Source organism: Anser anser (genome assembly GCF_964211835.1).
Source record: "Anser anser genome assembly, chromosome: 1".
NCBI classification, from domain to species: Eukaryota; Metazoa; Chordata; class Aves; order Anseriformes; family Anatidae; genus Anser; species Anser anser.
Window position 1 is genome coordinate 155,209,061 of NC_139720.1, and position 27,343 is coordinate 155,236,403.

Genomic DNA, 27,343 nt, shown 5'->3' on the forward strand with positions numbered 1-27,343 from the left:
ATGCATGTTTTAGGTAACTTAAGTCTTTTGTACTATAGGAAAAAAAAGCCAGAAAAGTGCTATAATTAAACCATCAAAAGAATAAGCATAGTCGCCTTGCAAATTTTTACCAGGTATTTTGTTGATTATCACCCAATTGTAAGACACCTATAAAATGCTTTAAAAATTGTTTCCAACTGATGAGCAGTTTACTTAATAGCAGCACTAATAAAACGACAAACATTCAATTCCTTATATCAGAACTTGTGTCTTAGTGCTTCACTTCCAATGTATGCTCGTGCTGCGTATATTAGCATTGTCATGTAGTTATAGTTACTAACAAAAAATGATTTGCTGAAAGTTTCTGTATTTGTGCAGTGGTAACACATGACCACAGAACAAACACGTGCAAAAAATACACTGCTCTTCAAGGTGTGGAACAATGTCCTCCTATTCATGATCTGGTATGAGCAGAAAGCATCCAATATGGACAACTTCCTATCCTTCAGGTAAGAAGGTGCTACAGATAATGGAAAATAGAAAAGACAAAATAAGTATTACAGAAACACCAGAAAGCTCCATGAAAAGACACCCAAACCAAATGCATCAATGCAGCTACACAGCAAAGGTTCATTAGCTTGAATTCACACTGAAATATTTGGGTTGGGGTTTTGCTGTTTGGGGGAGGGGGGAAAGGAGGTTTTCTTCTGATCTCAGCCCACCTTTTTACTACAGTAGGCTTATTAGCTCAGCAACTCAGCTATAGTTATTTGGTGAATAGCAAGCAGTCTTACAAAGTTGGGAACGCTGCAGTAGGAATAGAAGGACAGACACGAGGGTACAGATCTCAGTGCCAAAGGATCTGAGTGTAAATAAATTAACTTTTTAAAGAAGAGAAACAAGAAGGAGTTGGTATTTGAAAGCACAGTGACACAAAGTCTAGAACAAACCATTTCAGAAATAGCAGCGGATTGCAATCTGAAAACTGACAACTCACTCCCTCTCAACAACAGTGTTTTCAATAGGGTGCCTGCATACATTTGGAGGTAGGGCGGGGTTCTCTCATTAGACTGTAATCCAACCTCAAAGTTTGTGGAAGAGGTTTGCTAACACACTTGGCAGCTAGAGATTATGCCATTTCTCCCATATCACTCGAACTAGAAAAGCCTTGTTTCTACAGTTTCTGCCATAATATTGGCATTTGCAGCCTGGCACCCACCACCTTAAACTTTACCACAGATTGCTTCATCTCCCCATTCTCCTCTCAAAGTCTACCATTAAAAAAAAACGGTATCTACAGAGGTCATCAAGATAGTAGATCCAAAACTTTTGCTACCCTTACAGATCATCCAAGACTTCCAGCCTACAGTCTATTTCCAATGTAATACAGTCTCTTACACTCTTTTTCTTCCTCTGACCTTTGTCTGGAAGACGAAGTAGAGGTCACAAGAGAGGATAAGAATTACATTCATGACACTAGCAAGCATGCACCTTTCCAGGGAAAAGCATGTAAGGGACGTCTTGCTCCACTTAACCTGTCTTTTCATTGCCTTATTACCTGGACTTTTAAAGTGTTCATTCCCTGCTCCCATCCATGAAAGTAGTTGGATAGGGGGACAGGTCTGTTCAGGAGAGATTTATGAACCACCTGAGAAGGAACATGGCAGGCCATTTCAAGAAATGAATCTGCTGCATCCAACGTATTTGTTGGGAAAACACTGTAGACCTGTAATATCCCACATGGATAGAGGCAATATTTCTTATTAAAAATGAAGAGTCAGAAGACAGGCAGCAGACTGACATTAACGCAAGTCTCACCTGTTACAAGTTATATCTTTCTTTTTAAATGTATGTTTTTAACGCCCACAATTTACAAACTGCACTTGTCTACATATGCACCTCTTAGCTTCAACTGCTCTGAATCTTTTGCAGAATTGTTCTTTAATTGTGGACAAGAAGCAGCATAGTAACACCAGCTGTTCTCCTCTTCGGTTAGTCATTTCAGGTACTCAGGGCACCTACTTTCACCCCAGCAACAAAAACTCAAACAGAGATGCTTAACTCAACATAATATCACAAGGTATCTGAAACCACCCAACTGCATGCTGCAACATCTGCAAGTCAAAAGTAAACCAGAACAAACTAAGGGAGGATCCACTAGTTTCCAGTGGATATTTCAACTCATCCCCTGCATAGAAAAGGCGCATCTTCTTCGATGCTACTTGCAACTAACTTTAGCTAGGCTCACAAAAAACATTTTGTCAGCAGAAGGCACTACTGGACAAACTCCTACAAGTTTTGCTACAGTAACCCATGATACACCAAAGACCCTTGTGTGAGCCCTCTGCCAAAGCTAGTCAGCTGGTGTCCAGAAAAATGCCTCGACTTCTTCCTTGCCAACAGTGATAGGTAATGTACTAAATGACCTAGTGTCCAACACTGAAAATGCCAAAAATTGAACATAAAAACATAGCAATAACATTGTCACCTCCCACAAAGATTTATCAGCACCCATCTATTCACATCCTCTGTTTATGAGGCGCATAAAAGTGGCGAAACTCTGCAAAAAAAATTCCAGTGCCTACTGACAGTCCTTCCACATGCAGAACATTGCTAACGTAGTAACAACCAGCACAAGATGCTCCTCCACATACATGAAAGCTTACATAGTACACATCAAGTTCTTCAAAAAGTTCTGGTACTCCTCCACATGCTCAACAGCAGACTCCAACCTTGACATCTAACTTATTGGTTGCAGGGGAGCATGTCAGGTTTGCACCATAAACCCATACCCATATTTTCTTCAGAAACATACCTGTATCGTTGCTCTCTACTTTGCATAGTCAAAGATACATACTAACAATAAGGCATATTTTTAAGAGAACATTTTCAGAAAATATCCCATGCCTAGCAAGTTCTTTCTTTGACTAAAAAGTAGATATTGAAAAGTCTTACCCATCAACCTTCTCTGTTTTTGAGAGCAGCAATAGTTTAACTGGTTGATTTTTTATGGCACTACAATTAAGTCTGGCTTTTTATTTTTTTTAAACAGCCAGACAAAAGCTTTATTCGACCCTCATGTAGATGCCGGATACTAAATATAGCAAAAACTAAGCAATATCAAGATAGATAAAGCAAATCTGAGATTTGGAGAATCCATCTGGGGAGTCTGGGGTTGAACTGTGTATTACCTCCTCCAGTCTGTCACCAAAGTCTGTCTGAAGTGGACCAAATGGACCTACACGCGTGTAAGTCACCATCCTCCCGACATTTGGAAGGAAACCGTCCCTCTGACAAACTCTTGTGGTCCTGAGGTAATTGACAAGACTGATCCTGAAAGAGGAGATTCCTTTACAACTTCTCCTAGCAATTTACTAATGCAAGGATTTACAATTAATATTTTATACAGTAAGTGTTAGATTTAGCCTTAATGACAGCACAAGCAGAACCAGAGACAGAAAGCATGAAGGAGGGAAAAAGAGCATAATAAACTTTTATACACGTGAAAACAATTAAATATATAAACACAATTTAATACAATAATCTCTAGCTCCCTTAGCAACACGACAGCCTTCTGCGGGTTTATGAATACGTGGCAAAACAGCCAAATCGCTGCTAGGCCTCTCAGCACTGCAGGAAGTGACGGAACGGTTCCAACCCTGCCTTAGACAAAACAAGTGATACTTAGACTTTTTTCTCTTTTACCACATTAGTTATGGACAATTAAACACACTTCTAGGTGTCCTCATTCAAGCCAAGGTAATTGAATCTGCACGTAACACCAGCCTGAGCAGCTCCAACCGAGGAGGAGGTATCCCGTGTACTGCAGGAAAGAAAAACATACGTATCAAGAATTTAGTGTTTTCTTTCAGGATCATTTGGCAAGGGGATCCTTCCACCCAAGCCACAATGGTGTGGCAAAGCACACTCCCAACTGCCCAGCTGCTTCCAGTCGCAAGCGCCCCTGTAATTATCTCACCACACAGAAGCAATGGTATTAACACAGGTTTTGTGCTTGTTCATTCCCTGGTGCCTGAAGCAGTTAGTTGTAGGAAAGCATTTCCCATTTCTGAGGAAGAAACGGATGGAGGGGATCTCAGGAGCAATTACAGCTGCTCTACCTTACTGAAAATAAACTCTCATGTAAACACAGAGCTGGTTTTAAATACGCTCATGAAGCTCACAGGAGAACCCAAATGATCTGTTGCGTATAACCACTGGACCTTATGTTCTCAAATTCACATGTACATGTTTTCAAGACAACACAAACTCAGGGTGCTTCTCACTGGAAGACAGACAGCAACAGTAATTCACTCAGGAGAAAAAGGCTTAACCCCAGTGCCTCTAGCTGGGTAGGCACAGGGCCTGAAAGTGTCAGGAATGACTGAGAAAGGAACCGAATCAACCTAGCTGCTTCTCCCCCATGTTCTCTCCCTTTTCTCCTCCATGTCCCTTCCCACAGTCCTATCTCCTCTTTCTCTAGGGCATGTTCTGGTACTCCTCAGTTGATGTAGCTGACTGACATGGCTGAAGATAGCACAGGTTTTGGGGTTGTTTTTATGTTTATGGTTGTTGTTTGGTGATGAGTCCTTTTCATTGCTTTTGTGGGTTAAAATAAGCTCACAGAGAGGCTTAATGGGCATTGGAAGAATCAGCTGGAGCACACAGCTGGGAAGAAGCTTCGTTCCCCCAGGCACATCCTCAAACTCTCACGCATGCAGGGGAAGGGAGAAACAGTGCTGCCACATCAGTCTGTTCTTGTGCTTCAGTCTGCATTTGTTTTATTTTAAAACTAACTTTAAGACATGTATTTGCTTCTCTGAGGAACACTGTCTGAATCACAGAATGGTTGAAGTTTGAAGCAAACCCAGTACTTGAACCAGCTCTTTGGCATGTGCTGTCAAGCAGTGGAACAACTCTAGGAACAGAGAGAATTGGAAGCTCCATTCTGTTGTGGCGAGCTAACAACAAGGTGAGCAGGTGTGGGTAACAACTCACCATATTTACTCAAGAATGTACTGGTGAATGAGATTATTAAGGAAGGTCCACAGATAAGAACTTCAGTAGAAACTGGTATCAAAGGTCTAGTTTTCAAAGAAATTTTGTTCCAACCCTCAAAGTTTTCTTCACATGAAATTCTGGAAAAGGGTTCCACAAAATATGTGTTTGATGAATTCTTTCACTCTTGCACTGGGGAAAGATTACCTTAGCTTTTCTGCCCTCTTGACACACAGCTACTCGAGGCAGATCCAGTGGGGAAGGGAAGCGGCAGAAGTTTGGTAAGCATCTCAACAGTATCAAAGTTCCAGAAAAATTGGCATCTGCCACAGATAAGGTCTTCTTCCATCTAGAGCAGGAACTTACAGCTCACCAGAACAGAACAGACCTGTATACAGAGCTGCTTGCAGCCATATGTGAAGCAGAGCAGATAAACAGCTCAGCACAAGGACGACTAGCTCAAGGATAAGTACACTAGCTAGCTGAGCTCAAAACTCATAGGTGAAACATGAGGTTGAGAAGCAGGGCTGGCAGCAAAAACAAGGTCCAACAGACGTTTAACCAACCCAGAAAATAACCAAGCAGAAAGGCCAGATAAAATATCCAAAGACAGACAAGATTCAGGAGTCCTATCAGAAGAAGGAAAAAAAAAAAGTGACAGCTGTTAAAAAAGGCGAGGACATCAACAGATCACCTCACAATACAGGAACTGTTCACTGAGCACTGGGAAGGAACCCCTCTAGGAAATACTGTGTAAGAAACACTTACTCAATAAGCTAGGAAATGCTCAACTGACAAAATGTTCTCCAGCCAAATGCGAAGATGGAAGAAAAAGCACTGAAGCTTTCTGCAAGCTGCACAGAAACCATCTCCCAGCTCCAACAACTGGATCCTGTCGCTGTAGTTACTGCTACTATCCTTAAAGCTCACAATAAAGACCATATGCAGGAATAGTCAAGGATCAGGCATCAACCTGAAAATTTAACATTGACAAACGGAATATTTCATTTTATGCAGACTTTAAGCTGGAAAAGACTTAAAACAGCAACATGGTATTATCATATATCACCAAAACAGTAACTCTTCAGCTTTTCAAACATGAGTTTCTCCAGTCTTTATTAGAATGGAATAAGAAGGACCTTTGAAGACAAAAGGTCTTAGGAATATGAATGAGAACAAAAGCATCCTTTATTAAAACAAGTATTTTAAAGGGGGGAGGGGAGCATGATGAAGAAAAGGCCTTTCTGCATAGGCTCACAAAACAGCAGCAGTGTCTGTTAAGTGAACGTAGTATGCAATATAAGCAGATGGATAGCCATTATAGAGTTGGAAGACTGTAGCATCCTGCTTCTTTCTGACTACATCTGCCTTTGGCTACTGTATTTCTTCCTGGAGGCCTGGCTTTTGTTTTGTTTGAGGGCTTGGGAGGGAGAAGGAGTATTACAATCACCTACGGTTGCATTAGCAGCAGGAAGGTAGCCTGTCACAGCAACCAGCCTAGGAAGGAAAAGGTTAATTGGTCCTGTATTGCTGACTGGGAAGGTGTCAGAGCCCCAAGAAACTTGGAAGGGAAGAAGGCAGCAGCGAGGACGTGTGTTGCCCAGCCTGCCGGACCTCACGGCTTGTTCTGAGTTCTACTTTGAAATAAAACTTGCTGTTACTTGGCTCAGAAACACATTGCAGTTTAGAAGCCAGACCCACCATACAGGCTATGTCACCACCCGTGACACCGAACTATTCAATTTTAAATCCCTGTACTCACTGCCTTAAATAGGTGTACGTATGGTAAGAGAAAGTGATACAATAAAAGTTTCTCTGAAAAATGGAAAAGCTAACAGAATGAAAAAGCCTCACCTGAAATTGAATGCAGCTGCATTTGAGAAGTTTGTCTCAGTTCTTATAACTAAAATTACAGAACACTAAAGCATTTTCACAGCCACTACCTTCAGTAAGAAAGAGATGAATGTTGGGCAGCCATTCTTAAAAAAAAAAAGAAAACCTAGAGTTCACTAATTTACTTGGAAATAAACCAACACAGATGTTAATTTTGTTGTTTAATACAACAAAAGGTCAAACTCCTTTTAAGCCATTATAAGAAATGTATCTGATTTATTTAATCCTAGTGAGAACCTGCTCACACTGGTCTCCAAAGTATAGTTTAAGCTGTGCAGAGCCATGAAAACACATTATTCAGTTACCAGAAAACCCTCTATTACGTTTAAGTTCCGCTAGTATGACATGGCAAATTTCTAGAGGACCAACCAAAAGCAGCACTTAGATCCAGCTGAATTTGCTAGAAATATGCCCAAAGAATGTGGAAACAGCATCTGTGTGTATGATACATAGAAAAGTAAGTATACCTGTATGTTTGCTAATATTGTATCCATATATTCACATATTTGCAGGGTGGGATGAAAGATATTCTCTTATATTACTCTAATGATCAGCTTAAAGAGAGTAAAGGCACTGTTGCTGAATCAGTATAAATGCAGCCTAAGGCCACCAAACTCCACTGTCCCAAAGGAGTAAGCATCTCTGAGGAAAGGTATGTGACCTGCACAAGAACAAGAGAACAGCCAGGGTATATCTAGATGGTCAACATCAGCTCACGCACAAATGCTGCGAAGAAAATAGCTTTTATATAAAATTTAAAAGCCATTTCCTTTTTGAAGTGGTACATTTCCAGAGTCAAAACTAAGAATCAACCTAATCTGTATGTATATTTCCCTAACAAGACACAAGCTGTGAAGCCATGCTATCACAGAGCAGACGTACAAAGGGTAAATGTGCTTGCTCCGATTCAATATTGCATTTGAAAATCAAAAGTGTCTCATAAACCAAACATTTCATAGCGTATATTATATCTCTAGAGTGGAAAGTAATGCTATTCAATTTCCAGGCCATATCTTCACAAGTGAAAAGCCACACAGAAGCTTCTTCCAAGGACTCAGAGCTAAAAGATTTGGTGAGAAGAACAAAAAATACCTCTGGGGCTCTATTCTTTTTTCTCTTTGGATCTGATCATCAAGCTAAAGCCTTACTTGATAATTTCACTTAAAAACAGTTTAGAGCTTTAGATGGTCTACATATTTTACGCCTTAGTTCAGAACCCAAATGCAATACTAAATTATCCAAGTTTTTTGAAGCACTTCTCAAAGAAAAACTATTGTAATAAAAACTTTAACATAGTTTATATGGCCTATCACTGTCAATGATGAATTGCTCTGCCACCTACAAAACGTTACACACACACACACACACACTCGATATGCAAGCACAGGAACTTATTCTGCTGTGTTGCTAAAAGTTTGAGTATTCAACTTCATCAGGAGTAATGAATACCCAAAAAATTTAGGGAGAAACAAATGAAACGTAAGAATTTTCCCTGGATAGTTTCCATATTGCTTTTCTTCACTTCATGGCATTGAAACCAGTCTTGGTTTTAACATGATAAAAGAAATCTGTGGAACTAATCCTAGAAACCTCTTTCTGTTTCCTTGCTTAACACCTCCAGGCGACAGAAGAGACAAAATGCTTCATTTGCATCCGTAAGCATTAGAAACTGTGAATGAGCCTTTTCAGCTGCAAATGTTATTGCATCTACATTTCCAGAAGAGAAAGAAGGTTAAACAGCCTACTCAGGTTTATGTTAACTCATCTCTTTTTAGCACCGTGACCAGCACAAAGAGCAGAGAATGTGGAAGCTTAACAGCCCAACCTCTCTCTTCATTACGTTCAATTAGATCCTGGAAATGGATATAGCTGCTGATTACACGAAGATAAAGAGAAGAAATCAGGTATGCACAAAGGAAGTGGCAAACACTAACAAGTGTAATCTTAGTCTCTGCAATCATCTGGCCTCATGAAGACCATTTCATTTTTCATGCAACAACAAAAAAAGTTCTGCCAGCTGCCTTCATCGCATGGCCACACAAGATTTTGCCCCATGTACAAGCAGCATTTTGCTTAGTGCAAACTCTTCGCTTTAAATGTAATGTGCCAGTGTTGCACGAAGCTACCCTGAACGCGTTAGTAAGGTAGGAAACATTCCCTGCTTGATGTGCTACGTGGTACTCCATTTTATCAATTAAAGAATACATTTGAACCATAGCCAAATACCCCAATAACACCATTAATTTTATTTTGAAATAAAGTAGCTCAAGTGTAACTTATTCTTCAAGACTACTATCTCTTAAATTACTTTTTTTTTTTATTGTAAATCAGATTCAACCTACATGGTAATTTTAATTCCTTTAGAGTGAAAAAAAGCACTTGGAATTACTGGACTAAATTCAGCAGAGAAAGTTAGCAGCACTTTATTTTCTAGGCCGCTTGGCTTTCAGCCTGGAAGAAAAAACTTCAGCTTGGCAGGCAATGCTCAATGAGATGTTTAACACAAAATATACATTACTCTAAATGAAAAACAGGCACTCATGGAGAAAAAAGCAGGATAGAACGATGAGGGAGAAACAGAGGAGCATTCTTCTAGCCAAACCCATACTTCACATTATCAATGACCCAAGCTTACTACATAAACAAAATTTTCTGCATCAATTTGAAAGTTCAGTATAGAACACAAAAGGTAGAGCCCAAACAGTTCAAAAAACAATGTTCGAGCAGATTAAGAAAATATATGGGCACAAGACACCTATTCTTCATGCAGCCATATTATCTCTCCTGTTCTACAGCACATACATGAAGCTTTGCAAATGAATATGGAATGCAAGTCTATAGCCTGATTAGCAAGCGCATTTTGCAATACCTTAGCTTGGGCTTTTTTAGGAGACAATACATTGAGAGGTCAAGAAATAAAAAAATAGCAACACTGAGATATTACACTGAGCTTATACACAAGTGACATTAATTTTATGGCTGCAAGAAATCCTGTATTAAATCATAACATGGAGGGAAAAAATCATGTTAGAAGAAATTAGCCAGTATTTGTGCAGACATGCTACAATGTTTTAAAAGTTAGGCAAACATTTATATTGCATATTCAGAAACTAAATTAAAACTTATGACCGTCCAAGCTCACACCATGAATGTATTGATTAGTTAAACATTTGGAACCCTGATATTGATAGTCAGGAAAATAAGTGATCCTAGAGTAATCTTCCTAATATATCTGTTGAAAAACTGAGTTGAGCAAACCACACAAGCTACACTGAACGTCGCCATTTCTACATTTTCATTGTAGAAGAGAAAGATACCGAATGAATGACATCGTAAAAAAAGCAGGGGCAGGGGAGCGTTAGCCCACTGCCCTGATCAAATTTTAGCATGGATAACTCTGTTCTACCTACCTAAAGCTCCCTTTTCTCAGCTGGCTAGCATAGTTTAGCATCCCCTGTCCTCACTTCAAGGATACTAAGTTCCATCCTGACAAATAGCTGTCTGCTCTGATGTAAGACGAGGTCCCATTTCTCATCAGTAAATGTAGCCGCCTGAAAATGTATTTGCTAAAGACTATTTTGAACACTTTCAGAAAGAGTTAATAAAGATGTCAGGAGCTACACCAATGCATAGCTGACCACTGAGCTTCACTTCAGGAAACGAGAAACATCAGTTTAGTAAACTGGTGTTATTCACACACACACACAGAAGAGAGTCATTAAAGAGCACAAGATGTCATTTATGACATTCAAAAAAAACATCATATGGTAAACAGACATTTATTCAAAAATCAGTATCAACCTGTCAATCACATTAATAAACATTAGTTAAAAGAGCTAAAACAAGCTGTAAAATCAAACATAAACAACTAGCGTGGGCATACACAGTCACATATTTTGGGGCTAGTTTCTGGGTTAGATCCCACCCCCAGACCAGGTTTAGTTCACTGAGCCAACGTACTGTCTGCTACCAAAACCAGCATGCACTGACCCTGCAGTTACCAACACCACACGAGTAAAGGAAGGGTAGGGCTGGGACAACAGTTGCTCGTGATGAAAGCCATTATAAAACCCCAAGGACAGGCCATATTAAGCCATCACAGAGCAGTGACCCAGCCAGCCATCTTCTGGCTGCTCTCACACCACGGCTGCACTGCCACCAGCTGCAGTTTGTGATGGCCAAGGGCACTGGAAGAAGGCAGTCAACACCAGAATGAGCTGCGCAGTGAGGGCCTGGCCTCCACCCTTGGTGATATTCCAAACCCAAGTGGACCTGTCCCTAAGCAGCCTGCTGCAATTGAACTTGCTTTGAGAAAGGGGCTCAGACTACATGTCCAGAGATCCCTTCTGACCTCATCTACTCTAAGAGTAGGATATCACAAGGATTATTATCATTGGCCAGGTGAGGTGGGTTATGGCAACAAACTATATAGAGAACATTGCACAAACCTAGTTGTTTGTTAAAAAAAAAAAGGCCTGCTTAGATTGTCCGAGATAAAGGGAGATGTATGTTTCTTCCAAATCTCACAGCACCCACTTCTCCAAGAAAAAACAGGGCCTGATCACACTGATCTTTCTTCAAGAAGTGGTGGTGGTGCTGTCCCTAGCCATTTATTTCTGCCTCTGTAGTAAAGTATGATGTTCCCTCAGTTCTGCAGGCAAAAGTGATTCCCATTAGGTCAACGAAATAATCAGCATTTGAAACAAAAACAACATCCAAATGTTCCCATCTCTGACAGATGAGCTCATCCCATTATATTAGGAGGTCACCACGGGATGCAACGCAGGGCTGGGAAGACACAGCTGGGGGCAAGAAGGGAACAGAGGGAATTCCCTACGCCACCACTGCTGTGGAAGCACTTGGGAGAAGAAGCTGCAGTCTACGGGAGGAAGGATGTTAAAGTGGTATTCCAAAGTGGTTTGCTCATCATTTGAGCAAACACTTGTATAGGCATAGGGTAACAATGTTGGACAATATAGCCATACTAAAAAGATACTACCCCATAATTCTGTTAGGCACTACTACCCTACCTCCTTCACTAGTTATTTGTAAAAGGATGTATGTGCCAGTATTACTAAGAGAAGATGCTCTTATTTAAATCTTACACACAGATCCTTGGAGAAAACTGTCAACTAATTACCCTGTAATGACAGATAAATAGCTCTTACAGCTGCCCCCTGAGAGAAGTCCAATTCGCTGCATTTAAGTAAATGAAAAAATTGATATTTTTCTTCCCTTTAGAGTGGAAAGTATTTTAAGAAGTTTGAGGGTTTTCTGTGTGTTCTAACAGTCAATTTAGTTTTTCAGTACTTACAGAGCTTTCCCTCTGATTTCTATTTATGCTCAACTTGCATGAAGTAGTTTATGGTAGATATTATGGACAGAGATGAGTACAATTGCGTTGTCCTCTTAAATGTGGATGTTCAAATAAAATTAAGAAAAAAGATCAGATACTTTTAGCCAAACTTAACAAAAATATTACTTGTAATTTTACCATCTTTAAGTAATGAAACTTGTATATAAGTGTTTTTTCCATCAAACCCTGTTCTTATACTCACATACTCTTGGATGAATCAAACAAGCAGATTTGGCCATTTGCTTTCAGTTTAAAAAAAAAAGAACTGCATATGATCATAAACATCACTAAGTATTACGAAAGTTTATTTTAAAATTACATGTATACTCTTATTTCTTGACTAGCCTGAGGAAATAACAGTGGAATTGTGCATGTTTTAATCTATGAAACAAAATGAAACAGCAGTATTACAACAGTCATAACGCTATAGCTTTGGGATAATAACCTCTCGCTACCTCAGTGTCATAAATAAAACAAGTCAATAATACGCATCGATATGTATTACTAGAGAATTTATAGACACTTATAATGAACCAATCCATGAGATCCCCTTGTGGCCCTGCTCCCGTGAACCACAACCCTTTGGAACTCAGGATAACACATCACAACAGAAATACCTACAACATATACTGGAGTAAGACAACTTCTGACAATTTATCTGAAAGATAAATTTGGTCTGGTAGCTAAGGGTGGAACAGCTCTTTGGAAAACACACAGTCAAGTTCTTCCTTCTCTCTCCCAACAGATGGTCCCGAGAGTTGAACAGTCTGGCTTCACTCATGCTATAAAGTAATTAGACAAACAAATCTGGATCCTGTAAATAAGCATGTGCTTGAAATTAAGCATGCTTAAACAGTTGCAGGATGAGGGCCTAAATTTCCAAATTTTAGCCTGTAAAAGGAAGACAGCCTGTTAAATTATGGCAATCACTGACAAGCTGCTATTTCTTCCTTTTCAAAGATTCCCACAGAAACGATGGGGAGCGGGGTGGGCAGTGCACAGCCAAAAGTAGGGAAGAAACCTGGGGTAGCTAAACCAATCAGAAATCCACAGCTATATTTTATCTTTTTTCAGCTGAAACTGATGTCTCAGGAGTGCTTACACAGCATATGAAAACGGTGAAATGCAATAGAAATTCCTGAAGTCCAACCTCTAATTTATACACCGGTCTAGAATTACTCGGAAATTCTTAGAAAACCGTGGTTTTAATCAGGAATTAGATGTTGAAAAAAGTATGTGTCTAGATTATGTTCCTCATGAAAATACAGAACAATCCTTAAAAGTAAATGCAGAATATACTCTTGGAGAATAGCAGTGAAAAAGCAGCAAAAAGCTATATTTAAAGAAAAAGTTTGTAACTTAATAAGGAACATTATATGCACCAGAAGTTTCTTATCCTGCTTTTTTCTTTTTCTGTACACCATATACGACATCATGAATCAAACTACTGCACATCGTGCCACAAAAGTGGAATCCTGACCTCTAGGCTCTTCATTTTTCATACTCAGTCCGCTGCATCTTTCTGGTGCAAGCACTAACTTTTCTTCATGGATTACTTTTGAAGTCACTCCAGAGGACTAAACAGTAGTCCCAACACAAGGAACAAGTGACCAAAGCCAACAGCTCCTTGCAACACTGGAAAAAGTTTAACTTATGGAGATTGTGAAACTGCACCTTTGCACAGATGTCTAGGAGATGGAAAAGGGTACCGTGGGTCCTGTTCCTCCTTGCTTGTGGCACAGCCTGGGTGCCACCGACAGCCTGAGCTACAACAGGACTTGAAACATTCACTCTGGAGTCCCAGGAACAGAAAGACACTTGCCATGGAAGCTCTGTGTCAGTTTCCTAAAAGTAATCCATCCTACCCGTCACTAAAATAAAATATCTAAAGTGAGCACAATGCCTACCTGCTCTCTGTGACAGAGCTATGAACCCATATCTTTTCCCATTTCCCAAGCAACAGCACTTCTCATCACATGAAAGGTGGGAGGGACCTGCTTCAAACTAGAAATTTTGACGATCTTCAGAGCTATCGATGCAAAACATTTCTGCATCGGCCAAACTCTTTCCTGAAGCCTCATCCTTAGGACATTGCCTGAATCTTCACTGAAACTTGACATACAGAAAGTCTCAAGTGGAAACAAAGTAATCATAAGGTAAAAAACAAAGAACGTAAAGAACTAGCCTAGCAAAGCTTTAAAACAGATAATCACTTCTGGTGCAAAATATTTGGTTATTTTAAATATGCTGCCACAATGATCTCTGCTCATTATCCTAATCAAGAATCTCATTAACTATTCAGAGGCAAGTTAAATTTATTCCTTCCCCTTGCCAAAATTTGAGTCTGTGCACATTTTTAAACAAAAACACAAGCTGAAGACTGTATTTATTGCATAGACTCTGTGTATAAAATTCATCCTCGTCATCCCTCTCCAGCAAAATAAAAAAGGCAAAAACAAAAATCAAAGTGAAATGAGTACTGGCAAGAGAGCTGTAGATACCGGCGATGCAACAAATGAGCTAATCTGACAGAAAACACTCAACACCCTCACATACAGAGACTAGCTTATGAATTAGAGCTGGCGCTTAAAATGGACCTTTTTTTTTTTTTTTTTAGAAGAATAAACAACGACCCTGGCTCCCAAGATTTTCAGTACAGAAAAGAAATACAAAAATAAGGAATTCATTAACTCATGTCTGGAATAAATAACCTTTTTCCACTCTGAGTATAAATGTATTCCAAAAGAATTCAAAAATATTATGTATAGGAAGGGGAAGTTCCAAAAATACAGAAACCAGGGCCCAATATCGTCAATCTTTCCCAGAAAACTATGCCCTCTAATTTTAAGGACAACAGTCCAGATATTATCAAAATCTTTAAGATCAGGGCCCTGGATTTGTATTAAGTATCAAGAGCTTATGCTTTAAGAAAAGAAAATAAAAGCTACATTAAGCTTATACTGCATTGTAAATATTTAACTATTTAAAGTTAGAAAATTCTTGGCTTTTCTGGCTCACATTTTAAACAAGACTTCTGCTGAAAATACTATAAAAGGACTGCACAAAACTATTCCCATTGGAGGAGCACGACACTAACTTAAAAGAGGAGAGAAAAATGCCCAGATCTTTGAATGCTGCTTTGCCCAGCCATACGAACTGCTTGCATTTCTCAATTTTCAAGAGAATGGTGAGCGTAGAGTTTTTTTTGGTTGTTTTTATTTTTTGTGGGGTGGGAGAAGGTGTCATCCATACAGGGATTAAGATTTCCCCACTTAGACCCCCAGGCTTTCCTCCTACATAACATGCCATTTACTTTTAGCTTATTCTATTTTATGTCAGATGCAAACAGAATTGGATGGAGGGGGAAAAGTCATAAACCAGCTTTTCATTACACATGTGTATGACATCTAGCACAATGGGGATTTAGTAAACGTAATTAGGTTCTTTGGATTCTGCTCTAATACTGAGCAAGTCAACAGACACCAGTGATACTGTAATATAATTACATTTACTGTACTCCGCAACATCTACTATCACTCACTTGAAATTAAAAAAATGGAGTGACATTTAAGATTTAAACAATAACAAAAATGTGATTGATGTTATAATCTAGGTGTTTCCATCTTTGCTCTTCCCAGTAAATTTTTCGTTCAACTCCAGGACTTCATTTTCACTGCTATTTATTCTTCAGCATTGTATCTAAAAACATGCACAGCAATAATCACACAAACAGCAGTCTCTTCATTGCAGTTGTATGAATGGTTCATGTAAGAGTTCTTGCTGTTCACAAAATTGGAACTGTTTAATCTACATATCTCAAGTTGTTTTTACATTGTACTATATTTTAAACAGTTTATGTTAGCATACAGATTTTTATGGGTATTTCACACTTTTGTCATCTGATGATAATTCACTCATTTATCCCTCACACCTTTTCATGAACAAACTCTGAACACAGGTGAAGTGACAGCTTCTGTTTTACCATTTATATGGAGCTGCAATTCAGGCTTGTTTGTGCCACAACAAATCTGGAACCTATGGTTTTAATTACTGGAGAAAAAGAATTTGTCAATGCTTAATATATTAAGCATGTTTCTCTTGGTCTAGATACATATCGTTTGTACATGCTATGATACACCCTTATAATCCACAGAGAATTATATGGATCTCCACACACATTTTTTAATAGCCAGTTTAATTATTAAATAGGTTGTGTAGAATTAAGACTTATCTGTTGTACAGAAACAGCACTATTCTCCAACAAATACCAGCATTTGTACAGCTGCCTTAGTAATGAAAAGTCAGTTAATACAAACAGTTCAATTTTATTTATTTATTTTTATTTCTTAAAGTCACCGTGATGCATTTGAGTAGTTTCATTATCCCCTCTAAAATCACACTGCATTCTTGTTTTAAGAAAGCATCTCTATTATTGGCTATAGTTATGCAGATAACGTAGCTGAATGCTAAATTCATTTAGAGTATGCAATTCAGAAAAGAAAAAGAAGAAACCCACAAGACATACCAACTATTTAATTCCTAAAAACAATTCCTTTCCAGCCTACCAAAGAAAATCTCAGTTATTTTCTATTATTTATAGATGACTTTAGAGATGGATTATGAGCAGTTACGATCCCTGTGCTTGGTAACAGTTTTAAGACTCAGGTTCAGGTTTTTGTATAGTTTGCAATTGCACAGCCTCAGTTTCTACATACTTAACATAAAGTTACTACATTAACTATGATACCTGTGGCTTCAACTGTAATCTTCCAAATATGGTCCAATGTGCACATGAAACTAATCGTCATGCCATAGCTAGTTTCAGCCTCTTACTGTTATCTCCTCATTATGGAAATAAGACAAAGACATCAAAACATGTCTTACAATCAGATAGAGACTAAACAACCAGAGAAATCTCAACAATTAAGCTTAACTCCTAATAGCAACATTATTTTACTTCACTCATTTCAGCAATAGCATTCAACGATCACACAATCATGGACTACAAAGCTTAATTTATCCATGACAAAATCTAATCCTCATCTAGCTTTTTCTTTTGCCAAATTCCATCTCCATTTCAACTCCTCTAACTTATCCTTGTAGTAACTTTTGTGAACAGATTTTTAGGAAGGTTCATCGTTCCTACAATGGAATCCAATCATCAGATTACTTTATTGCACACTAACAGAACATGATGTAATGCACATTATACTAGAAACTCCTTATAAGGAAATATTTTATCATTTGAAAAAGCTGTTTTCTTTTTTTTACTTTTTAGATGTAGTTGCAATAACTGCATTTTTTATAATATTGTGTATCGAGACTGACATGCCACTTATGTGACACTGAAAATAGCTGGCATTACAAATATTTCATGTAAGGAGTCACACATTTAGTAAGAAACCAGTCTTACACTGAGTGATAATATAGACATTCTAGAACAACTAAAATGTGTAAATTTAATATACTGTCAAAAACACTTTTTCTACTCTTCTTCACCTGGTATCAAATTCTGGCCACAAATTTTCAAGTGTCAGTTTAATACAATCTATGACAATGGATTTGTATATTTCTGCTTATTATACAGTAGTCAGAACCTAGAGTCAAACTGGACAAGAAGCAGAGAGCAGGCAAAAGAGGGAAAAGGGAACACAACAGTTGGTTTTAACTGCAAGACAAGAAGAATGCCTGATGTTGAAGTCCTTATGAACAATACTTTTTCCACACAAATGTGGCAGAAGAGGGCTAAACGACTGAAAATGGTATAGACTTCAGCTGACCTGCGAACATGCTGCAGATGCTTTAACCTTACTACTTCAATTCTATGCTGCGATGAAATTTCAAACGGTCAATTCAAATAAAAATAATTCCATAGTTTCCTAGCACCTGGAGCTAAAACAATAGCCTTAACTATATTCAAAACATGATAAGCAAATATGTGATAAAACCACTTACGTAAGTATAATATATATATACACTCAATTCTTTAAGCTGTCCCTTAGTGGTTTTTTTTGTGCTGTGATGTGTGTGACGTCAAATTTTCTTTTTTCCTTTTTAAGTAAAATCAAGAGTTTTATTAAATATTTGACACCAGAAGAACAAATACTGCCCTTAACACATTTAAGCTACATTTGAGAGGAAAACCACTTGCAAAAGCAACAAGCAAGCCACCAGAAATAAGCAGAGTGAAAACACTCTAGGATACCAAACACAAATCTCCTTTCAAGAGAATCTTTAGCTTCTTGCCGTAGGAGCTGTTTGAACCTCCCATCACTTTAATTGTGGAGGCTACTTAAGAAATTCTATGTCAGTCAGGACCAACACTGAAATACAACTATAGTAGTCCACTTTCAAATTTCTTGAAAACCCATTTAAGGATATCAGTAGGGGGTAAATTAAAGCTGTATGCATTAGGAAGCTAATAATTTGAAAAATGTACAGGGGCAATGAACCCTGAATTTATCAAGCACTGAAATGACTAGAAAAGTGTTTTGTATAGTTTGAAATAGCTAAATAAAAAGTTGTTGTGGGAAAAAAAAACTAGAATCTACCAGACAACCTAACTTAATATTAACACCTGGAGTATAACAAAATCTTGTAGATAACTTTACTTGTACCAAAAAAGTGTGTATGATAACACATTATAGTAAAGAAACACAGCTAGCTTGTATGATATCAAAAGTCAATGCGCCCTTCTATCTACTCTACATAAGGACACTGTTACCTGAATATACTTTTGTCAAATTCTAACTCTTGTTGGACTCAGGTCTCCTACTCCAACCATCTCTTGCAGAATAATTTCTCCAAGCATCTGCAAAAAGTTAGATCTTTCAAACAACTAGATTAGGAGAAAGAATTGCTATAATACTGTAATTGTTATTTAACATGAGGTGAAAAGGTCTTTCATACAGAATCTGGAGGACTTGAATCAAGAACTATGAAGTCAGAATGGAAACCATACTTATGTCATAACTAATGCCTCTACCACTCTCACAAAGTTATAAGCCACTGAAAACCTCAGTGTGCACAACCTTCTAGGGAATTTTGGAGAGTTTTGCTGGCAGGTACTACAAAACCATGTTCCACCCAATGGACACAGGACCATCTAAAATCACTCTTCATTGTTGGAAGCAACTGAAAATCAGGACACCTGTTCCCTGAGTCCTCTGGGCTTTCCAGAAGAAACAGCCAAGACATTCTTGAATGTAGACAGACAAGAAAAAGAGGTGAACATGTAAGAAAGTAGCAGGACATGAGCTGTGCAGGAGAGGACAAAGAACAGCAAGATGTTAAGAGAAGGAACGCATTAACACTTCTGAAAATGTCACATATGTTAGAAATGAACAAAGGCATCCAGCTAAATTAAAAATGTGTGCCCAATGCAAGGCTTGAATATTGTCTTAATCCAAACACTGAAGGGTGAACAAAAAGAAACACAGGCTTATGTGAGGCAAGAGTCCCATGGAAACAATTAAGCAATTACATAATGAAAAATGTGTCAGTGTCTACACATACATGAAATCCAAATTAAAGTGATCTTAATTTGAGCATTCCTATCTTTTGGGTAATCTGCTTTAAGACAGCACGATGCTATTTTAGTAAGATGGCTTTGAATTTAATCTTTGAATTTAATGCCATAAAGTTAAGCACAGCTTGCCAGCAAGATGTCTTACCCAAAAATCTAGGCAGAGAACTTACTCTTTCCAAGTTTCTAAACTCAGCTGAACACCTCCAGGTGGGATAGATGGAAGCACAACTTAGTAGCACTCCTCTTGCATGCCTTCGAAAAGTAAATTTACACACTGGGTTCCTGAGCAGCCCTGACATGCTAAGAAGTATGCTCTACATATACAAAAGTATACTTTCAGCTTTTGTATGTACAAAAGCTTACACAGTATTTGAGTAACCCCTTGCACAGAAAGAGAGTCATTTGCCCAAAAGAGGTCACAGTTGTATAACAGGGGTGCTTTATTTAGATTGTTAAAACAGAATCCATGAATAACAGTAGCCATCTGACAAAATTCACTTGTTTCAGTTCTGAACCACCTTAAAAATAACATGTTCTTTCTGCAAGAGGAATAAAAATATGCACTGAAATAAAGATATTTCAGTATCCATTATAGAAGTGATTCTCTGGTTTCTTAAAAGATGCAGAAGCTCATGTATACTCACTGCCTTCCCAGACTAGTGTTTTGTGTTTGTTTTTTTTTTTTGGTCAAAAACTTGATTAATGCCTTAAGTACCACATATGGCACAACACTTTTTACTTAAGTTCAGCAACTTGAGAAGTATCCTTTGAACATCGCAGTATGGGCTGCACAGGTGTTGAATTCACTAGATGCCAGCCACCAGAAATCCTCCTTAAAGACGAGGATGGCTATGGACTGCAACAATTTGAATGACAGGAGTCTGCCTCTCACTTCACAGGAAGCCCCCATGGATTAGAAGTTTACATTAAGAACAAAACAACTCCCTCCCCCACAAAAAAAAAAGACACACTAGTAGGAACATCTTTCATATTTTATTCGAAGTCAGACCCTGCTCCAATGATTAAAGAATCATTAACTGACTCAAAGCTACCTTTGGTGCAGTAAGTAACAGCTTTGTCTTAGCATTCACTTATAAACCATTCTTACCACATCACACCTGGTAGACACCAGCTACAGTTCTTATCAGTCAAGAAAAGGATCAGAGCACCAAAAAGCCACAAGTCCCTGAAAGCAAACAGTTCACCTGCTTTCAAGACACAAGTATATACAGAAGGCAATGCCTCTGAGTACAGCTTAACTGTACTTAGATGGCAAGGACAACAGCACCCACAGTACTCACCAGTTGTTTAATTAACCATCAGGAAGTAGATCAGGAGAGGACCTATTCTGGAGTAGGAAAGTCTTCCCATCAACAGATCTACAGGGAATCTTAACTAGTTCGGTGTTTTGAATGAAAGCACTCTTCATCGCTTCCTTATGTGAGCCAGTCAGAAGCACAGCCCAACACTAAGACATGAGGCCGCCAGTATTTTATGACAAGAGCCAGTATTTTTGACAATGAGAAAAATGAAACAGTTCTAAGTTTGAAGCATAAAATACTTGTGGCAAGCTCCACTCAGGCAGATTCTTGATTGTTTTTCTGCTGGTCTCAGCGTCTCTTTCCCATGCCTAGCTGTGAGTGTCTCCAGCTTTCTGAGTACAGAACAGGGAAGAGTCTTAACCACATGGAAAAATATCTGACGAGTTTACCTGGAAAAAGTATAAGATTCCTCAGTTTCTGACTGTAAGTCAAAATGGAAAAAGTATCTTTTCAGCAACATCTATAGGTATGCTATCAACTGTTAGCTCAAACTGTTAGCTCTTGGCTAGTCAAAATGACTGGATCAATTGAGGTTCTGAATTACCACTTCAGATTCCTTCTGTCTATTAATACAGTGGTAAAGGCATCACTCTTCCCAGCCTGTTTTGCAAATTAAGAATGGGAATTCCAAATTTGACTAAGGCAGCTATGAAATATTTGTAGCGTGTGAAAAATATTCAAATGATTCTGTTTTCTACAAACATTCTCATTTAAATGTATTTACTTAATGTTCAGATAGGCTAATAAAAGGGTTCCCAAGTGCTCACACAATGAACTGGCAGGTTTTATTCACAAGAACGTTCTGGAATATCTTTTGCTGTTTTTCCCCCATTCTAAATGTTTAATGCATTCCCCATCCCCAAACTGTATAATAAGTAGCTTGAATATAAACAGCGTTCACAATACCTTAGAAAGAGAGTGGGAAAGAGTAAGCACCAGCACTCTCTTGCTGGAGTTCTGAAGAACATGTCAGTATGATCCTAACAGACATCTGGAATAAAAATGCTTAGTTGTCTGCGTACATATGTAAATTCAGCCATATCTATCCTCTTGGACAGAAAATATATGCAGGACTCTCTACAAAGGAAAGCAGAATTTCACAGTATAACCTTCCACATAGTGCTCTGTAAACAGTCAGAGCTGCTTGGAAAATAGCAAGAATATCATTCCATCAAGAATATATTTAGATAATTATATGGTTTTATTACCAAACTAAGCTGCTGCCACATGAAAGCACCCATTCCTCTCCTCCACCCCCCACCACCCCCCAAAAAAAAAAAGCTACCAATCTTTGTCTTGCATCTCAATAGCCGAACACAATGCTACTGCATCCCAACATATGTATTTGCCATTATAGCTATTAACCACACGTCTTCAAACCAAGACAAGACAGTATCTGACTAAGCACAGGAAAGAAAAAAGGGCTAGAGCAAATATTTACAGGGATCCCTATCATCATAATCTGATAGCAGGAAACCATACAGCCTGTAAGATCATTTGTTTCTAGGTGTCCCCAAGTAACAATTACTTTCCTGTGCCACCTCTGAATGATTAAGTAACCTGGTTGGGATGTCTATCTAATGCACCACATCCTCATACTAAGAGAACGCCTGCCAAGAGGGAAGAATTTTGAGGAGAATAACTGTAAGACTGTAAAGGTAGGTACAAAGAAAAAGGGGTTTGATGGTAGAGCCTACCTACCTGTAGTAACCTTCTAGACATTATCTTTGCATTTTCCTGCTGCTCCTTGCATTACTAATCAGTGACCCACTGGAAACTTCAGCACCCATTGAAAAGCCTGGCAGGGTATTTGGCTTTCAATTCTTCTACTCAGTTTATTCCCAATACAAATATATTCATCAGGCTTAGAAACAACTCTTGAACAAGGGCAGCCACTCAGCAATGAAATGTAAATTACTGACATGTGCTAAAACCTGGACTTGCCACTGCTAATGAGCACATTAAAGGAGAAAGCTCACTAGATATTACTGCAACCTTTTCACTTAACCCTGTGTGTACTGAAAGCCATAATTTAGCAACAAAGAACTTATCTCTAAACAGGAAGATGTTATTCAGCAGGTGCATGCGTCCTACACAAGTCTGATGTAAAAATCAAGATGGACAAATATGTAAAAATGCCTAATCAGAAATGTGTACAATCTAACTTTATTTTTAATCTAAGTTTCAAACTGTTCAAGAGGTCAATATAAAGAAATTTCCCCCTGCTTTGTTTGGGGGAATCAAGGAAATTAACCAAATCATCTATAAGTAACTATGTTCATGAAATGGTTCTGTTGCGTATCGGTTTTGGGAAGCATTTCTTATAAGAAGAAGGAGCACAGGAGCACCAAACTGATTTTTCAAAAACAGATGAAGTACTTAAATCACTCTTGGTAAGGTTTCTGTTAAATAGTGTTGTAAATAGTTTGATAAGGTTTCTGTTAAATAGTGTTGTGACTCAGCTATAAACAGGTTAAAGAGCCATCACGCTTATTTTTTTTTTTTTTTTTTTTTTTTAATTTTTCACTTGTTGCTGATCTCCACTTGGACATCGAGCTGTTAACCACAATTCTGAGCGTGACCATCCAGCCAATTCCTTACCCATCGAGTGGTCCATCTGTCAAATCCATGTCTCTCCAATTTGGAGACAAGGATATCATGGGGGACAGTGTCAAATGTTTTGCATAAATCCAGGTAGATGTCAGTTGCTCTTCCGCTACAAACCAACACTGCAACCCCGTTGTAGAAGGCCACCAGGTTTGTTAGGTACAATCTGCCCTTAGCGAAGCCATGCTGGCTGTCACCAGTCACCTGCTTATTTTCCGTGTGCCTTAGTAGGTTTTCCAAGTGTATCTGCTCCATGATGTTGCTGAGCACAGAAATGGGTCAGACTGGCCTGTAGTTCTCCAGGTCTTCCTTTTTCCCCCCTTTTTAAAATGGGGACTATGTTTCCCCTCTTCCAGTCAGCGGGAACTCCATTGGACTGCCACAACTTCTCAAATATCATGGACAGTGGCTCAGCAACTATGTCCGCCATTTCCCTCAGGACCCTCAGATGCATCTCATCAGGTCCCACGGACTTGTACACCTTCAGGTTCCTTAGGTGGTCTCAATGCTGATCTTCTCCTACATTGAGAAATTCTTCATTCTCCCAGTCCCTGCCTTTGCCTTCTGGGGCTTGGGCTGCGTGGCTAGAGCTCTTGCTGGTGAAGACTGAGGCAAGAAAGTCATTGAGTGCCTTAGCCTTCTCCATACCCTGGGTGTCAGGGGTATTATTTATACCCTGGGATTATTAATGCATTAAAGGAACCTCCTGGATCATCTATGCCTTTCTTTGCTTTCTCCCCAACAGATACTGGGGTGGTTGAAATCCCCCATGAGGGCCAGGGCTTGTGAACATGAGGCTGCTTCCATCTGTCTATAGAGGGCCTCACCTGCTTGGTCTCCCTGATCAGGTGGCCTGTAGCAGGCCCCCACTATAATGTCACCTGTCCCTACCCTCCTGAATGGCTAAGTTAAAGTGCAATGTTAACCAGTTCTAATGCTGGGAAACCTTATTCAACCCTGACATGCCTATATATAGCTCTGCATGCTTTACAGCTTCCACCGTTGCTGTGACTGGTGGACTCACACAACAATAAAAAAATAAAACTGAAGTTGTCCCATGTTTCAACGCACCTTCAGCAACCAAATACATCTGGCATATTAACAGTGATACCCTCACCATAGAGAGGTAACTGAAACAGTTCTCACACCACAAAAAAAAAAAAAAAAATGGTCCCAGAGAGGTTGGACAACAACCTCCTGCCCAGAAAGTAATTTTGAAAGAACATGTGAATCCCCAAGTAGATCCTGTGGCATTCTAAACAAACAAGCAGGTTGCTCTGTCGTGGTAGAAACAATTCAGGTATTTGAAAGCTTTACATAACAAAATGCAATGTAACGTAAGGGCAACATAAAAAATACTGTACAAGTGTTACATAAAAACCTGTGAAAACAATCAGGACAGACGCAACAATCTAAAAGGAAGCAAACAGCAGCATAAAATAAACTCTAACTTCATAAAACTAAGGTAAATTCATATTGAATATTAGAACTTAAAGTACTAACTTCAAGAAAATACTTCCTAAAATAAGATCACAGTCAAAACACATACTATGGAGCAAAGCACGCCAAAAATTCTGTCTAGTCCAGAATAATAGGCCATCTTCAGAAGCATGTTTTCATTCAACATCTTTCAGTTAACATCTTTTTCAACAGCTGACATAGAAATCACTCAAACACCTTAAAAAAATAGTTGCCAGTCATGATCAACCCTCATGAAGCTCATTCCTGGTTTCATTAGGAGTTGTGTATCAGAATTTAATCTAAAATACTGTCAGGTAGCAGGAGATATTACTCCCCTAAAACTCCAAAAACACAAGACCCAACTAAAGGAAGGTATAAATTAGGGATGAAGACTCAGAAGAAAAAAAGTCACTAATGCAGAGGAAAAAAGCAAATACACAGCATCACTTACTGCAACGTACAGGTGTCTTCAAGCTAAAACACACTTCTACAAACAAAACAAGTTTTTTTTTTTTCCCCTGTGACTCAAAAGTAATATAGCTTTAGCACAGAAGACATTTTGTATGTTGATATGCCTCCTCTCACGTAAGACACCACTACTGACAACAATATGTGTATGAAAATACAGCATGGTGCCCATGTGGCAAACACCCTTCTTGGCTCGTGAAGAGTAATTCCGGTTGACAGATTTTAGTCTCTAACTTGCTGTAACTGGTTTTCAACTATAGAAGAGAACAGCAGTCAGGCCTGGGAGATGGAAAATGGTTCTATTTATCACACATGTTATTGCTTCACTATAATATTTCAACTCCATAGCAATACCAAAAAGTTAGCAGTAGAATTAATTTTCCTGATATGCATATTCTAGTAATTACATATATATAATAATCTATATGTATATACAGTTATATAATTACATAAAAACCTTAAGGATTTAGTCTACTGAACTAGACTACTACTGAAGACTACTGAATATAGATCATCCATTGTCAAAGTATAAATTAGCTCTTAAAAATGCAGGCAGTAAACAGAACTGGTTATTAATAAGACAGCACCAATTTGGCTGAAGCTGATGCTTCATATGCTTAGAATTACCTTACCACAAAAAGGTATCTGGTTACCTTATCACAAAAGTAAAATCCACGAGACAACAGGAGTTCTTATTTCAAAAGACATATCAACTCTTAACTGTTCAAGTCTAATCCAACTCCACTAGTAGCAACTGGACATTTAACACTAATTTAGAAACGGAGCAGACCCACATGACATTTTCAAGTTTACCATACTAACTTACATCAACGGTACTAGAATAGGACAAATTAACAAATCACATTACATCAAAATGGACGGAGCTTGTGACAACCAGACAAGCTTGTCTGCATCATTGCAAATCAAAAGCAGAAAAAGGCAGAAAGTAGAAACCAACAGTATTGCCTATATAAAAGGAAAATTACATAGCATTATGTTATTGCAATGAAGAAAAAATAGACATACAGTTGCTAATAACCACGAAGGTGGAAAAAGGGCAAGAACATTCTATTCTCACAAGAATTGATACCACAAATCAAGAAATAATGGTTTTTTTTTTTTTTTATAGTTCAGATAGCTGAACAGGCTCTTTTCATTGGTCCCCGTGCCAGGACAGCAGTCAATGGGCACAAACTGGAACACAGGAGGTTCCCTCTAAACATCACGAAGCATTTTCATTGCTTTCCGGATGACAGAGCGCTGGCAGAGCTTGTCCAGAGAGGTTGTGGAGATTCTCTCTTAGAAATCTTCAAAAGCCACCTGGACAGCCTGCTCTAGGTGGCCCGGCCTGAGCAGGAGTTCGGAGCAGATAACCTCCAGAGGTCCTTTCCAACTTTAACCATCCCGTAATTCTGTGATTTTTCTAGCTCACATGCACTAACAGAGGACTAATAATGTCTGACAAACACTGCAGGTGATTTAATAGCTGCACTACTTGTCCCTCCTGTGGATTTCACGCAACCTGATCCTGTAGGTAATTAGATTATTTCTACAAAAAATTAAAATGTTTAATTGGGATTAAATGCAATTATATTAAATAATATTCAGAAGCATTCCGTCTCAGAACAGTAAGAAGTCTCCCATCAACGTCACAGTCTCAGAGACAGAACCTTTCCGGGGGCACCTACACCACCTGTTTACCTAAATAAAGACATTGCCTAATGTTTATCA

At 38.6% G+C, this 27,343-nt stretch overlaps 1 protein-coding gene across 5 annotated transcripts in view; it reads right to left on the reverse strand.

Annotated features, from left to right (window-relative positions):
* The window catches only part of PCCA (propionyl-CoA carboxylase subunit alpha), a 284,839-nt gene that overhangs the window by 206,529 nt on the left and 50,967 nt on the right, over positions 1–27,343 (reverse strand). The window contains exon 1 of one of the 5 annotated variants that reach the window (XM_083820670.1): positions 3,171–3,254. The exons of the other annotated variants lie outside the window; for them this stretch is intronic. Coding sequence (XP_083676796.1) covers positions 3,171–3,239 — 69 coding nt within the window. The 5' untranslated portion in view covers positions 3,240–3,254. Of the gene's footprint in view, positions 1–3,170; positions 3,255–27,343 lie in introns of those variants that run through there. 5 annotated transcript variants of the gene reach the window in all.